General features: G+C 37.3%; 1 protein-coding gene across 1 annotated transcript; it reads right to left on the bottom strand.

Annotated features, from left to right (window-relative positions):
- Positions 1–440: 440 nt before the first annotated feature.
- Jhbp2 (Juvenile hormone binding protein 2) lies at positions 441–17403 on the bottom strand. Its single transcript, XM_034985025.2, has 6 exons — positions 17108–17403; positions 7620–7738; positions 6617–6738; positions 2458–2591; positions 2008–2157; positions 441–1247 (listed from the first exon to the last, which is right to left on the bottom strand). The coding sequence occupies exons 1-6, from the start codon at positions 17169–17171 to the stop codon at positions 1096–1098; spliced, it is 741 nt and encodes a 246-aa protein (XP_034840916.1). The 5' UTR covers positions 17172–17403; the 3' UTR covers positions 441–1095.
- Positions 17404–17409: the final 6 nt, after the last annotated feature.

The raw sequence follows: 17409 nt of genomic DNA, 5'->3' as shown, positions 1-17409 counted from the left end.
CTTACTTTTTTATAATATAACTTGGTGGTTATTTTTTAATTAAATCAATTTATCTTCTTACATACGCAACTACCTATTTACCTTCGTTTTTCTCAACTGGTGTCGGTGGTAGTAGCGGTGGATTGAATAACTCTATTTTGTCTTTGACGGGTGATCATCACTGGGGTCTCTGATTTCTGATATCAGAAGTGGGATTCCTTGTCACATACTACAGTGGTTGTAAAAACATTGTAGACTTCAATTTTATTTTTGATGTTATTACTAGGTACTTATTCGTGATTTATTGTTCTATACAGCCAGCTGTATACATAAATATGTAGATAAGTACCTCGTAAAAGAACATAGTTTCGAGAGGTCCGAAAGTCTGGCAGACAAGAGTGATCCAAAATGACCCTGTTTTTAATTAATAAGTAAGGATTATTGTAAATAAAACAAACAAATTTTAAGAATTTTTTATTTTCTTACACTTACACTTAAATCACTGCACCTTATAACTTACCAGTTAAAAATAATAGTGGACGAAGATTTGTAAATTTTAAATCTTACAAAACTAGTCTTAAATAAATAAATAAAATTTTATGTTAATTTTAGTATGTTTTTGTAAAATTGAGACATGTTTAAGATATCTTAATTATTTAACTATCCTTATTTCATCGCATAAAAATATAGATAGACTAAACGCCTGTAGCGACCGGCAAAGAAGTGAACTTGAGCAAAAAGCGGTGTCGTGGAGGTAAGTTCGGGTGATCGACTGATCAACCGATCGCATGATTCCGCGCGGTAGAAATATCTTTGCGCTGCCTTTGATCCGCCACAAAGATCTAAAAATCGAAGATACGTATCTAATACAAAGAACTGTATAAAACATCTATTATATAAATAAAAACCATTAAAACTGAAACGGCATCGCGAGACGCCGATGGCCGACGTGGGAGTTTGATCTGTTAAATTTGCCGTGCCATTGTTTTTTTCATATTTCCTGAATAAAAGGATGGCATGGTTTTCAGATCTCTTCACCTAGGTACATGTACCACCGATTCAGCACAAAATATAATAATATACCTAACTATCTACATTTTAATTGGTACGTATGTTTTAGTCCACAATCCAGTCGTCGTAAGGGGCCTTGTTGAGGATTCTGTCGAGGAATCTGGACATCTTGGCTGCGAGGTCTCTCTTGAGCTGGGGCTTCATCTCCTTCAGGAGTTCTTGCGCGTTTGTGTTGATGAACAGGTTCAGTGCTGCTTCTGGAAGTCGAAATTATTAATTACACTACATGAGCATGTTACGTATCTATCAAGCATGTCTAACTGTTCAGGTTAAAGTATATGTATTACCTATGCGTTTTAAGTAATCAGTACCTTCAGTAGTCAGTACCCATATTATAAATGCGAAAGTGTGTTTGTTTATTGGTTTGTTGGTTTGTTGGTTGTCCTTCAATCACGTCGCAATGGACCAACGGATCGAGGTGATTTTTTGCATGGGTATATTTAAAGACCTGGAGAGTGATATAAGCTACTATTTATCCCGGGAAATCAAAGAGTTCCCACGGGATTTTTAAAAACCTAAATCCACACGTACGAAGTCGCGGACATCAGCTAGTTAATTTAGAGTCTCAATAGCTCAACCGGTAAAGGAGTGGACTGAAAACCGAAGGTCGACGGTTCAAACCCCGCCCGTTGCACTATTGTCGTTACTCCTAGCATAAGCCCGACGCTTAGTTGGAGAGGAAAGGGGAATATTAGTCATTTAACATGGCTAATATTCTTTTTTTTTTTAATAAAAAAAATAAAAAAATATATAACTGTCTTTAACGGTGAAGGAAAACATGGTAAGTAAATCTGAGAGTTCTTTATATAATGTTCTCAAACGTGTGTGAAGTCTGCAAATCCACACTTGGCTATGGCTAATGGCCTAGACTCATTTCATTCTGACAGGAGACCCATGCTCAGTAGTTGGCCGGCGATGATAATCATAAAGGAAATGTTAGGTTGAAAATAAACGTACGTAGCACGGAGTTGCTGTGCTCCAGATTCTCGACGCCCATCTTGATGTCTCTGACGGAGAAGTCCAGCTTGAGCTGCTTGAGCTGCAGGAACGTCTGCCCGTCGCGCTCGTACGGCTCGCCGCGGAAGTACACCTTCGCCTTCACGTGCTCTGGACCAAAATGTTATTATTTTATTACCTACTAAATATGCTATTATTATCAATCTGCAGCACGTTCTTTAAAGCTCACGGAGCCGCCACCGAGGTGTTTTAGTGGGTAGAAACTCAACGAAGATCTGAAGAGATCGTAATCGCCTGGCTGAACAAAAAACGTGTCCTACGAAACTGTTAAAATTGGTTTTATGCCTACGCTATCAAGTTAGAAGCAAATCAAGTTGCACCTCTCATCAATTTTTGTTTTGAACGACCTGTCTAGTGCGTAGTAGGTGTACAGAGGTCGTTGGTCCTCACCATATTCACCCCAGTAGTCTCCTCCGCCGGAAGCGCGTACCAGTAGAAGAATACCAGAAGAGCGGTAGCGCGCCGTCGCGCTGATGTGAGGGATGAACAGCGTCACTTGGAACTGGTACGTGTCCAGGTCGGATCTGAAAATGTACTTATAAATTAATTTTAACTAAGTAACTAACATTGTACACTTTTTGATTGTCAATTGTTGGGTTTGTAAGACAATAATGTAATTTACGTAAACTTAAAACTATAGCTTTCTTATATACTTAATTAATGTATTAGAAATAGAAAATAATAGATAGGTAGGTAGCTATAACATAATTATACCTATAGTTCGCGACAGGTCGAGATGGCAACTGGGGTGTGAGGCGGGAGACACCCTGCACACTCGCATGTCACTCACGCTATCCGGCAGGGCGATTGTCTAAAACCTGCATCAATCATTATTACAATCTCAATTGTTCTGATTGGCTGAATTTGTGCGAGTCTTGTTGCAACAATGCATTGTGGCCAATAGTGAGCGAGCATTAACCGATCAGAGATGATTGCGATCGTGACATTGTAGCTGTCAAACAACCGCGGTAGGGCAACGGCGGCCCGGCCCGGCGGCCAACAAATTCAGCCAATCAGAACAATTGAGATTGTAATAATGATTGATGCAGGTTTTAGACAATCGCCCTACAGTGCCAGCAGCGCGATTGCGGGAGAATGACAGCTACAATGTCATGATCGCAAGCATCTCCGATTGGTTAACGCTCGCTCACTATTGGCTACAATGCATTGTTGTAACAAGAATCACACAAATTCAGCCAATCACAACAATTGAGATTGTAATAATGATTAATGCAGGTTTTAGGCACTCGCCCTACTGGTTAACGCGGGGGCTGTGCGGGTGTGCGGGGCGTCTCTACCCCGATTGCCATCTCAACCTGTCGCGGACTAAGTATACTTAGTTCGAACTTAAGTTTTCTAGCTCAAGATTTTCTCACAGAAAGGCTCTAGATATTACTCCGTCAAACTAAGTTGCAGAGAATGTTAAGATTCTGTACTCGTACCTACCAATTATTATCATTATTCTGAAGAACCCATACCTACCTACTTGTTTCATTTTCGTATATCTGCTACTGAAATGCTCTAGTTTTATACGTCACGGACTTGGAAGGAGAGAAAAAATGAGCAAAATATAATATGTATTTGTGAAGAAAGTGGGTCGGTCCGCCTACTTTTATTTGGACTAAATAATTTCTTTATTTTTGAGAAAGTTAAAAATGAGATAGTACCTATAACAGCTATGTATGGATACTGACATTGAGATTCTTGCATTCGATTGCCATATACCTACCATAAGAAGTTGTCATTATATGGTAATAGGAATTGATTTATACGAAGGCCAAGGACCTGACAGCATATAGTTGTACCGCTATAGGAGGTATCTATAGATATCAGCTGACGTTATTGTTGGTTGACCGCAGCAGTAAAGATTAAATACTTTGTGGATTTTTATCTTTCAGGAATCGATGATGCATGCGGTCAATAATTCCACCACCTGTGCCGAGTCACGTATGATGTGACAAGAATAAATTAACTAAGTACATTTCTTTGTCTCCATTCATTGACCATAAAAATATAGGTACATTCCATAGTCCCGTAGAGATCGATTTTTAATATTGCGAGGTAGGCTTGCTAATAATCTTAGTTTTTTTTGGATTATTGGCTTGATAATAATCATGCTTAATAAAAAGTAATGATGAGGTCTGGGTTGTAGCGCGTTCTCCTGGAAGATATTCACTCTTAGCAGAAACGATGAGCAAAAACGTTTCGTACGAGTTGACTGGATGTCGACCACATAATATTAAGTACCTACGCAGAAGAATGATGAAGAATTCTTCATCATCATCATCGTGTTTGAGTTTGCGTATCGTTTCGTTTGTTGTTCGTAATGTCTGGCTAAGTTTGTTGTGGGCTTCTTCTCAGACCAAGGCTCGTTTGGTGACCTCGAAGTTTTAATTTTAAGTTAACTTAATTAGTTATAACCATTATATTTTGTCAAATTTAACAAATATTAATAATCAAAAATTGTACAGTGGTACCTACTATTGAATAAAAGGCTCTGATTTGGACTTTGTTCAAGCAATATTTTCTCGTGGGTGTAATAACTAGGTAGGTAGTACGAACAAAAAGAATCTAAAAGCTCCGGGTTCGCTATAAAAATGGCATAATAAAAATAAAGCAATTTGCACATGTTTACTGATACGCTAATTTGGGGTTATAATAAAATTTATAATTGAATTTTATCATAACATCATAAAACCCACTTAAAGATTTAGGTACCTATATCCTTATTTATTTTTAGGTAAATACTAAAATTACACACAAGGTTAAGAATTAAGATATAGTCAAATAATACCAACTTAATAATGCTATGGATATAGTAAACTGAAGTCCTAGCTGTTTTGCATGACTATGTCTATCGAAAAAAAACCGGCCAAGTGCGAGTCAGGCTCGCGCAACGAGGGTTCCGTGATACAGTGGTATTTTTTCGACATTTTGCACGATAATTCAAAAACTATGATGCATAAAAATAAATAAAAATCTGTTTTAGAATGTACAGGTGAAGACCTTTCATATGACTTCACTTGATATAGTTATCTTACTTCGAAAATGGAAAATACTAATTATTAGTTTATGACCACAATTTGTGTGATGTAACCACAAATTCACAGTTTTCAGATTTTTCCCCGAATATCAGCTATAAGACCTACCTACCTACCAAATTTCATGATTCTAGGTCAACGGGAAGTACCCTGACTTCTTGACAGACCGACAGACAGTCAGACAGACAACAAAGCGATCCTATAAGGGTTCCGTTTTTCCTTTTGAGGTACGGAACCCTAAAAAACCGGCCAAGTGCGAGTCAGACTCGCGCACCAAGGGTTCCGTGCCACAGTCGTATTTTTTCGACATTTTGCACGATAAATCAAAATTTTTATGCGTAAAAATAAATAAAAATCTGTTTTAGAATCTACAGGTAAAGCCCTTTTATGATACCGCACTTGGTATAGTAATCTTAATTTGAAAGTTGAAATTAGATCTACTAATAATTTATTCATGAATACATTTTAATTTTTATGTGATGTAACCACAAATTTACGGTTTTCAGATTTTTTCCTTTACTTACCGTACTATACCGTACCGTACTATAAGACCTATCTATCTGCAAAATTTTATGATTCTAGGTAAACGGGAAGTACCTACCCTAAAGGTTTTCTTATAGACGGACAGATGGACAGACAGATAGACAGACAACAAAGTGATCCTATAAGGGTTCCTTCCTTTTGAGGTACGGAACCCTAACAAATGAACACATACCTATAATGTGATGTTTTTTTTTCTCATTATTGTACAAGGTGAGGTGATATAAAGTTTTTATACAATATTATGTTAAATATAAGCTATTTCAATATTTGTATTTCACGGTTAGTTCCCGAAAATAGAGGCATTCTTGTAACTTTTCAAGGCAACGTGATTTTAGCTAACGCTTGCGTTTGATGATACCCACCTTTTTCCTTTTTTTAACTAAACACTCCTATGGGAGCGTTCAGGAAAATTAGGTATCATCAATAAAATTTTAATGCTGAAATTGACATTTCTGTTAATGGGCACAAACTAGCATTTAGTACTTAGAGAAAGAATGTGCGTACCTACCTAAATCCGTTTTAGTATGTACTCGAAAATTACGGGAAAACATCGTATTAGACCATTCTAGTATCCACATACAATTTTGCCAGATTTACGCAGTTACCTTGAACAACTAAGAAGCTGTAGTATAACTTATATTCATCTTAACGTTAACAGAAATTATTTCTCTCCCCTTCCCATCTTACTAAATGACAGATTTACGCAAAGTTGCAATGGACTAGAAACTCTCAAAGGTTCTACAATAGTAACTAGTGTAACTTTTCAACGTAACGGTAACGTTAAGTTAAGTAGGTATGGACTGGAAAGCATGCAAAAACGTCGTGATAAGACATCTCCGTACAATTTGGAGATTTGCGCTCAGTATTGAAAAAGTTTCACTCATTAACATCATTCAGGTGTTAAGTTTTCACGTGAAAATTAATTACACTCAGAGAGGCACAGAACGCAGTATGAGCTTTGTTACCTGACATTGGTGATGGTGACTTCATCCACGCCACTCGCGTTGATGTCTTTGAATGTGGCTTTGTAACCGTCGGGCCCGCCACCCAGCGCGATCGATAGCTCGTCGATCAGGATGGAATCTGTCTGCAAGGGAAAATTGTTATTATCAAACAATAGAAATGAATAACTAAAATCCAACATATACTACGCTAGAAGGGTCATTTCAAACAATATGGAAAAATGTGTATGTGTGTGTGTGTAAGTGTGCCATATTTTGATAACTTCTTTATAGAACACAAATCACAATATATTCTATTTCGAACTAGCTGATGCCCGTGACTTTGTCCGCGTAGATTTAAATTTTAAAATCCCGTGGGAACTCTTTGATTTTCCGGGATAAAAAGTAGCCACAGGTCTTTAAATACCCATGCAAAAAATCACGCCGACCCGTTTTGCTCCGTTGCAACGTGATTGAAGGACAAACCAATAGACCAATAAACCAACAAACCAAAAAACAAACACACTTTCGCATTTATATGGGTAGTGATAACCAAATAAGTTAGTACTTCCTATTTCTATGGGTAGGTATGACCTGTGGTATAACAGTTATACAACTGTTATGTACATGCCCCTGACAAACTTGTACCAATGCAACTTTTTGGTGCAGTTGTCTGACCTTATAATATGGGAGATCCCATGCTCAGTCTCTGGTCGACAGGTACTTGGCTGAGACTAGATATACTTAGGCCTCATCCTTAGATTGCAACTTCAAGTAGGTAAGCAACAAAATAACACAAGACTAAAAGTAGAGCCCTGCTTTTAAACAACAATACGCATTGTGGTAGGTAGAGAATCTCTCTTCGCGTCATTCTCCTCATGCCGCGACTCCAAGTTCTCCTCTAAATGACAGACCTTCCTTGGTGAAGACCTGTATTTGGTAATACTGTCTCCCACCAGTTGGCACCGGGCTCCCGATTCCTTTCGCATTATTGATTAGTATAGAGATTATTTTCTGACTAAAATACCTGTTCAATGCCTAATTCAGGGTCTCCTTCCTTCAGATGGTCGATGACGTTATTGAAGCTCTTCAGCAAGCACTCGTTAACGTTGGGATCTTGCTTCGAACAGCGACCTCCGAATATATCTGCAAAGATGAAATGGATGTATGGTATTATCAGGAACTACTTAATAGCTTCTTGCATTAAGTGTGGTGTCTCTCAATGCAGATCTAGAGGCTATCCACCAGTGGACATTCACATTTCACAGCGATTTAATAACAAGTATATACTAGGAGCAGGCTCCAAGTCGATTGAAAGGATCAAGTTCTACTTATTTTATGCTTAATGTGACATTTCAGAGTTGATTAGAATATAATCTTTCGTAGGAAAAACTACATAAAGTTTAGAGGCAGATTAATACATCGCAGTGTATTTTTCTATTTACTTGTTATATAAAAGTTACACAACACTAAAATCCAACTACTACCCGCGAATTGTCGATAATAGCGATAGATATACTTACAGTGCGCGGCAGAAAATAAATGTAACCTATGTCACTCGGACCATAACAATGAATCAATTGACACCTTGACATTAAAATTGGCCCAGTAGTTTAGGCGCTACGGTGGAACACACAGGATCTGATACAAAATGTGGATACAAACATACATACAAAGACTGCTAAAATCATAAACTAGCTGACTGCTGAATCTCCCTAGCTTCGCACGTATGGGCTTACGTACTTATTGGATGAAGACGTGTTACTTTATTTCTTATTTTTTTATTCTATAAATTAATAGTAGATATCTATTTCAAATTAGATTCACACAGCTTTCTTCGCTCACGGCACTTAGTATGCGAGCCGCGCGTCGAGTCGCAGTCATAACGGTGTCTTCGACACCGGCATGTGGTGAGTGCTGCTGGTGACATATTTATAGGGAAAACAATCAAAATACATATCGATAGCCCAACGGTCAGGAGTTGAACTGAAGTCCGAACGGTCGAGGGTTTTAGCACAATTAGTAAGAAGGAAAAGAGAAATATTTGACACTAACGACCGCCTGTGGAATTCTTTTCACTAGGAATTTATAAAAATTCCGCCTTATTCCTTGTCTACATTTAAAAAAGGCAACCCTGTGAATTTTTTTAGCTTTCTAGTTTCTAGTAGGTTGGTTTGAGATTTTGAGCTGAACGTTGATGAGTCAGTTCGTAAGTGACAAATTTTCTTTTTAAGTAAATAGGTATTCAAATGAAAAATAAAATAAAAAAATTGCACTCTCATATAATAAAGGGGACGATGAATTTAACTCGCAGCTCACTACAGCACTGCCCGTAACTGCATATTATACATGGCATAATATCGTAAATCGATTTTAAATAAATCGAAATGAGCAGCTGCCGAGTGTCTTGCTGGTTCTTCTCGATAAGAAGAGCATTCAGTTGTACCTAGTAGATTCACTAAACGACTCAAAAGCACTTGTATAAAAATCTATTCCATTAATTAGACATTTCATGTGTAGCTTGTAATCAAATTGTGCACAAAATACAGATGATAGTAAGGGCTTCCAAGTTCCTGATTATGCAGAGATGTGCGAAGATGCGTATTAAAAACACCAATCTATGTGGTGGTACAGCAGGCCCAGAAAAATACCGGTATATTTTTGGATACTTAACCGTTTTTGGCAATAATGCGCATTGCACATGACAACAAAAGGCAAATACAAATAAGTAGTACAGCCCATCCAACAATGGGATAGACCTTCAACTATTTTAAGATATTCATGAGAAAAACTCTACAATAACCTCTCGAATTTTGCATGCGTTTTGTTGTAAATAGAACGTCCAATGTATCTATAGAAATAGGTTAGATACAACCTCAGAAAAATGAATATACCTATTTTTTTAATGGTTTTCTATTGGTTTTCTCCTTTCCTCTAGCATGTTCGCCTGATAAGGCATAGACAATGACGTAAAACACAAAATCACAATCATACAGGTCTGAGCACGATTCCTTTTCTCATCATCGTGGCAAGCAGTGCCTTTATACCTCTCCTTGTAAATGGTACACACTATTTGACATTGCATTCACAGTCAGAAGTTCAACGCGTCCATTTGTTATTTTTTTCCCATTGATTTATAGTTGGGAATTTTGTGTGATTAGTGCATTTGTATTCTAGAGGTGCATGGTAATTTATACTTATTGTGCTTATCGTATTATCCAATAAAGACTACGCTTTATGCTTTAAATTTTGTATGCTACCCCATGCCTACATAATTATAATATTATTTAGATGATAGATATGATAAAAACTAATTATTTATCTATTGATGATGACCGAGACTTCGTCCGCGTAAGTTTCGGTTTTTTTAGTAATTCCATGGGAACTCTTTGATTTTCCGGGATAAAAAGTATCCTATATCTGTTTATGGACCAAACAGATCATCTACGCCAGCGACTTCTTCGGTATGGGCTTAGGTTTTCAAAAATCCCATGGGAAATCTTTGATTTTCCGGGACAGTAAGTAGAATAGGTATGTCTTTCCGCGGGAGCAAGTTAGATTTGTACATTTCGTCAAAATCGGCTAAACAGATGGGCCGTGAAAAGCTAGCAGATAGTCAGACAGGCACATTTCACATTTATAATGTTAAGTGTGGATATTATAAGTATTAACCTATAGAATTAAGATCCTGCGATACAACTGGCCCCGATTTTCATACGGACGAAGCCATGTGGAAGAGTTGGTGACTACTGACTAATGAACGCGACCTTATTTACCGCTTGTTACTGATATAGGGTATAGCGTCTCCGTGATAAGATCCGTACAGTATCGGATGAACTGGTTCTTATAAAAACGTTCAGTTCAATGACCGGTTGATGCAGGGACCTTGTCCGCGAAACTCGGCCCGATAGCAATTATACCGTTGTAATCCAATATGTGGGCACGTTGAGGGTTTTTTAATTAAGAAGAAATAAAGAGGTAAGTGATTTCGATGACCACAAAGCTAAAGGTTCGATAGTGATGTAGGTACCTTTAGAAAGAAGCAGGCGTTACTTTGCGGAAGTTCATGATATACCTATACAAAGAACTAGAAACTAACTGAAATAGACAAATACGAGTTTGGATGGTGTAACATGCAGTAAGTATGCGATATGCACCGCCCGCACTGCTAAACATGCAGAAAAAGTCAGCCCCCAAGCAAGCAATACGCACCACCACCTGTGTTTGTGTAGTTGTGTGGTGTTGCGTAGTGGTATATATATTTATTTGGTTATGGTATAAATCAGTGATGGAAACCAAGTAGGTATGGGCAAAAAAATTTGGACTGGGCGGGGCATATAGTTTGAAGAACCGATAGGAGTTAGGGTTCCAATTGGAATGGAACTCTCGAACCGGAAAGCCCACCATGGCGTTAGCAGTAAGCAAACCTTCCGCTAGGTGGGTAGACGGCATCAAATGATTTGCAAGGAGTTGCTGGATCCAGGCGGAAAGTCCCTTCAAGAGACCATCTGTAGATTTTGTAAAATCTGCATCAATCATTATTACAATCTCAATTATTGTGATTGGCTGAATTTGTGCGATTCTTGTTGCAACAATGCATTGTAGCCAATAGTGAGCGGGCGTCAACCAATCAGAGGTGATTGCGATCGTGACATTGCAGCTGTCATTCTACTGCAATCGAGCAGCTGATGTGACATAATGTCCAGAAAGGGACGTATGTCGGGATAATGACGAACATTTGAGGAATTGGGATAAGTATTTTATTCTCTACCTCTAACTCTTTAGAGTTATATGTGCGTTTTAAGTATACAAAAATGACACTTGCCTTAACAGTTAAGGAAAATATCATGAGGAAACCTGCATCCCAGAGAGTTCTCCCTAATGTTCTCAAAGGTGTGTGAAGTCTGCTAATCCACATTTGGCCACCGTGGTAGACTATGATCAAACCCTTCTCACTCTGAGAAGAGATCCGTGCTCTGTAATGAGCCGGCGATGGGTTGATCATGATGATGATGATTTTAATCGCACTTTCCTAGTCACAATATTATAATGAACGTTCCACGTAGTTGCCTTCAGCATAATATTTGTTCCTATTTTCTATTCATCTGAAATATGCGTAAGTACACCTCTATTACACAAGTTGGGTACCACACGAGCAGTCAAACGTAACTAATTTTGGTCTCCGTTGCGCCGTATGACCCCTTTAGCGTCGTATAATAATAATGCGTATGTGTGCAATGGACCATAGAAGACCATGACAGAATAGATGATTTCTATAACTACACTAGGTATGTATATGCCCGTGTAATTCAGATTACAGCCTGTTTAAGACCTCACAGATCGTGAGCGATTTACTCTTACCCTTGAAGAGTTCTCCATCTCGGTACATCAGAGAACAATATCCATATCCATATTAATATTATAAATGCGAAGGTGTGTCTATGTGTCTGTCTGTCTGCTAGCTTTTCAAGTCCCATCCGTTTTACTTTAGAAGTGATGTCCACTACTTAACGCTATTTAAATAACTATTAAGTAGTATCTAGACTTCCTGTATATTTACGTCACAAATATTTGCTTATTAAAACTATTCATGACGTCAAATTATACAGGAATACAAAATGTGTGTTTAATATCACTGTGGGCACAGAATATATAATAGTACTGAGTAGGTAAATACTTACCTACACAGTACATAATGATCATTGTTAGGAGCTCTAGTCTGTTGATGATGCGATGCACACAACATTTGTTTGCGCAAACTGGGAAAAGGAGAGAAGAGAGATTGTCAGTAGAATGTTCTGAGACCTAACAGTAGAAAATCTAATAAAAAATATGCTAGAAAATGAAGAAAACTGGAAAGCCATAACAAACTTCGCTGAAATAATAATGAAGGAAAGGAGGAAGAAGAGAAAAAGAGAGGAAAAAAGTAAAAGACAAGAATGTTGCTATGCGTTATAGGCCGAAAGGCGGGTACACTGTACAAGAAGACAGCAGGGTTTTTTAGCCGGTAAGAGTCCGGCTCTACCTACAGGTGTAAATGAGGATTTTCCCCTGCTGTATGAATATAAAAAAAAGCTCTAGTCTAATGTTTAGTAACCAAGAAACCTGATCTAGTATTTAGTTAACAGATTAGTCATCAGCTATTATTTTATTTAGCTCAATACATGCCCGGGTCTCCTCTCGGAATGAGAAGGGCCATAGTCTACCACGTTAGCCAAGAGCGGATTAGCAGACTTCACGCACCTTCGAGAATATTATGAAGAACTCCCAGGTATGCAGGTTTCCTCACGACGTTTTCCTTTTAAAGCAAGTGATACCTACTTAATCACTTGAACCGAACATAACTTTTCAAAGTTATGTGCGTGTGGTCCCGGGATCGAACCCCGGATCTCACGACTGGGAGGCTGAGATCTTTACCACTGGGTAGACTGCCTACTACATTTCGATCTAAACTAGTGTTCAAAGAAATAACATCCGTGTTATACTCGGTGGTGTTACCCAACATGCCTTTACAACTCTCGAACTTTCTGCACCATCATTAGACCCAAGTTTAGTTAAAATATACTTGGAAGTTCTTATGGCTACGTATATTAGAGTTACAATCACTACCCATATTATAAATAAGAAAGTGTGTTTGTTTGTTGTTTTGTCCTTCAATCACGTCACAACGGAGCAACGGATCGACGTGATTTTTTGAGTGACATAGGCTACCTTTTATCCCGGAAAATCAAAGAGTTCCCACGGGATTTTTAAAAACCTAAATCCATGTGTACGAAGTTGTGGGCATCAGCTAGTATAGTAATATTATATTAGAGCTACAAAATAGCCACTATAGCTCTATCTCGTTGGCTTACTGTAAGCATTTTATGTAATGCACTTAATTGACTTTCCAACCGCAGAAAATAAGATGGTAGAGTAGATAGATTATAACTTAATTTTGTCAAGTAATGGCGTACTGACAGAATATTGAATGAAAATATATCTTGTGAAGGAGAATGGTGATCAAGAAATAGCTAAAAGAAGTTTTTTAATTCGAATACCTACATTTTTCAAAGTGCTTTGGGGTAAAAAATATGAATCCGATTCTACGTAGTACCACTGGCACAGAACTTGTGTTACTTACCACTGGTTCTACCGACAACTAATTGTGTCGTGTCAAACTCATAAACTTGACATTAGTGTGTAAGTACTTAATTAAATCCGTAATGTGAAAATGTGTGTGTGTGTTTGTGTGTGTTACCTTTTTATGACCCATCCGCTTATCCGTTTTGCTTAAAGGTACAGAGATAGCATGCATCCAAGAGATGAACATAGGGTACTTTTTATCCCGGAAAATCAAAGTGTTCCCACGGGATGATAAAAAAACTAATTTCACGAGGATGTAGTCACGGGCATGAGGCATCATTTAAGTAGGGAAAAGTATTATAAAGTAGTTTTCATCTTTTTCGATGCATAAATAATTTACCGCTCTTTTAAGTTACTTTTTTTTGTGGAAAATGAAACTATATGTTAAAAACAATGCCGTATATGTTTTATAGCATAAGTATTAAGTAAAATATTTAGCTCTATTATACTTAATAAGTAAAGACTTTATACAGCAGATCCTATATAATATTATCTAGTGTAATATTTTGAAATAGGCGGTATTTTCCGTTTTAGATAACTATCTTAGAGCTATTGTTTTTTCTAATTACTGCGACTACCGCTTATTGCAATCATAATCACAGAAAAATGTGTTTGTGTGGATTTGATTGAATTTATAAAGAGTAGGTACCTATACTTAACTTCATTTTCGTATTTATTTCAAATCCTGTGACTCATGTTTCAGTTCAACTAAAACGATTCTTATTTGGAACCAAAAATGTATAGAAAGTAGCAACGCTTGCCCGGCAAGTGCGAGTTAGACTCGCGCCCCGAGGCTTCCCTACTACATTTGCATTTTTTCGTCATATTGCAGGATAAATCAAAAACTATAATGCATAAAAATTAATAAAATCTTTTTTAGAATGTACAGTGAAAGTCCTTTTATATGATACACTTGGTATATTAATCTTACTTTAAAAGATGAAAATACTATTTATTTGTTCATGATCACATTTTAATTTTTTTGTGATGTAACCATAAATCCACGGTTTTCAGATTTACCCCTTACGTGTGCTATAAGACCTACCTACCTGCCAAATTTCATGATTATAGCTCAACAGGAAGTACCCTATAGGATCCTTGATAGACAGATAGACAGACAGATAACAAAGTGATCCGATTAGGGTTCCGTTTTTCCTTTTGAGGCATGGAACCCTAAAAAACTATTTAAAATATTCATCACTCATATTCATGTCTGAGAAATCACGCTGTGTTTTTAAGATTTATCTACTGACTTACGCAAGTGAGACATAAAAACAAAAATGTTTGCAATAAGGAAACGATTCGGAAGAAAGTGTTAAAATTTGCAACGCTAGTGAGAGTGGCAAGGACTTTCACATGTCGAATTCTTAAAAAATATAAATGTAACGGTTATGTGCGCTAAGCTTTTAATCAAATTGTCCGATCAGTCACGCTCATTAAAAATTGTAAAGACAGAAGTGAATTCGTATAGACTGCGTAGATACTCGTAACAAAAATCCGTTACATTTAAAATAATAGAAAATAATAATAATTGTACGCATTAAAATGAATATTGTGAATACCGTCCCTACTTACGTCTCTACGAATAAACAATACTGCAAATATATGAAGTTTACGCTCATAATATTATGATTATTTATATAGTACTAGCTGATGCCCGCGACTTCGTCCGCGTGGATTCAGGTTTTTGAAAATCCCGTGGTAACTCTTTGATTTTCCGGGATAAACAGTAGCCTATGTCAACTCATATTTTGTCAAAAAATTGTCTGTATCGGTCCACGTACTTTAGCATTAATTCACAAGTTCACACTGAAAAAGGCAACATACAAACATGCACACTTTTTCATTAATTATAGGCATTACTTAGCAAGGATTATGCAGCCTGCACAGAACTATTTCACAGTATGTAGGTAAGTAGATTGGTCATATAGATATATAGATCTGCAAAATTTAGATCAAGAAAGATATTTTCGAATGTATGAAAATTACGTACTAATATAGTTCAACGAATAAAATTGATCCGCTAGTATGAAATGAGAGACGTCCTGCGTGTTTAGCACAATAAGGCCATTGTCGCCGTATTAATCCATAGTGACAACGTTAGAACATGATTTTACAGAGACAAGCATATAGTCTGCTCTATAATGTTATATCCCATATAACAAAGTTCATATATTTTAACAATATCTCCAGTTGCTGGTTTTATAATAAAAAACCAACATTACTGTGCTCTTTGTGTGGCATTAAATCGTATCTAACTCGGCTGGGCAGCGTGGCATGTTCTCGTCCAAAACTCTCAGTGCCTGAAGACGAAAGTCTTCGAACAGTGTGTATTGCCAGCTATGAGTTGCGGCTCCGAAACATGGTTTCTTATTATAGGTTTGATAAGAAAGGTTAGGGTTACTCAGCGGACGATGGAGAGAGCTTGGAGTGGACAAATGAGATCCGTAGCAGAACCAGGGTAACCGATATAGCAGGGCAACCGACATGCGAAACTGAAGTGGCAATGGGCGGCGTACCTACATAGATCGAAGAACTTTTGGTCCCCAAGGTGCTTGAATTCTCGCACCGGAAAATGTAGAGTTGGAAATTGGAATACCCTCAAGGAATTAGGTGGACGGATGATCTGAAGCGAGTAGTTGGAACTGGGAGTTGCTGGACACAAGCGTCACAAGATCGTAGTCTGTGGAGATCCTTGCAAGTTGCAGATCTTCGATCAGCAGTGAACGTCTATTGGTTGAGGCTTGAGATGACGATATGATGAATTTATTGAATTACTATCCTTCAATTTTTTTCAAATCTTTTTCATATAAAGATTAAAGTGTATTGATGTATGATGGTAATAAATTATTGTTTTTGTCAACTTAAAACTAAAACTACGAGGGTGCCAAACGTTTGTTGCCTACGAGGGCGGAGAGAGTCTGGTATTTACAAAAGAAAATTTGTGCATGTATATGACATGAACAAAACGAGAAAACATTCTAAAATGCTTACGTAGGTACATTATGAAATCCAAAAATTTAATTAACGTCAAATAAGAGATGGATTTAATTATTTATTATTAGATGATGCCCGGGACTTCGTCTCGTCAAAATCTGCTGTGAATACTGAATGGGCTGTAATAATTTAATAGCCAGACAGACAGGCAGACTTTAGCATTTGGCATATAATTATTATAGTGTGGATTTAAAATTAATTAAAATCCCTATTTTACACCTTACAATACATTTAAATCACATTTGGAATAGGTAATTTATACTATGAAATTGTTTGTGCGTTTTTCTTTTAAATTAAAACTACAAATGAGTCAAAATACACATGCTTATAATCTACAAATAAATCACAGAGTAGGTACTTGTTAATCTACTTTCTTTTAATGATACAACTTACTTGAATTTGAGGAAGTCGGTGCCACCACGACGGCAAAAACTAGAAATATAACTCGAAACTCCATTTTGAATTTTTTACTATAAATGAACTATATTATACTATTTAAATTTCGAATGAAATACCACGGATAAGAAAAAAAGTTTTTCCCTGTATAAAATCACGCGCAGGCGTGCACTGCGTACAGCCCCTGGAAGCTATGTGTTTGCTGGTTTGCAGACACATCGAGATGAGTCCTACACTTTCCATTACAGACTTGCCGCTAAGGCCTGTTTGATTGTTTTTATTTTGATGGTCTTTATATT

Source organism: Maniola hyperantus, chromosome 4, assembly GCF_902806685.2.
Source record: "Maniola hyperantus chromosome 4, iAphHyp1.2, whole genome shotgun sequence".
Lineage (NCBI taxonomy): Eukaryota > Metazoa > Arthropoda > Insecta > Lepidoptera > Nymphalidae > Maniola > Maniola hyperantus.
Note: the sequence above shows the minus strand (reverse complement) of the source record. Positions and strands in the feature narration are given on the sequence as shown.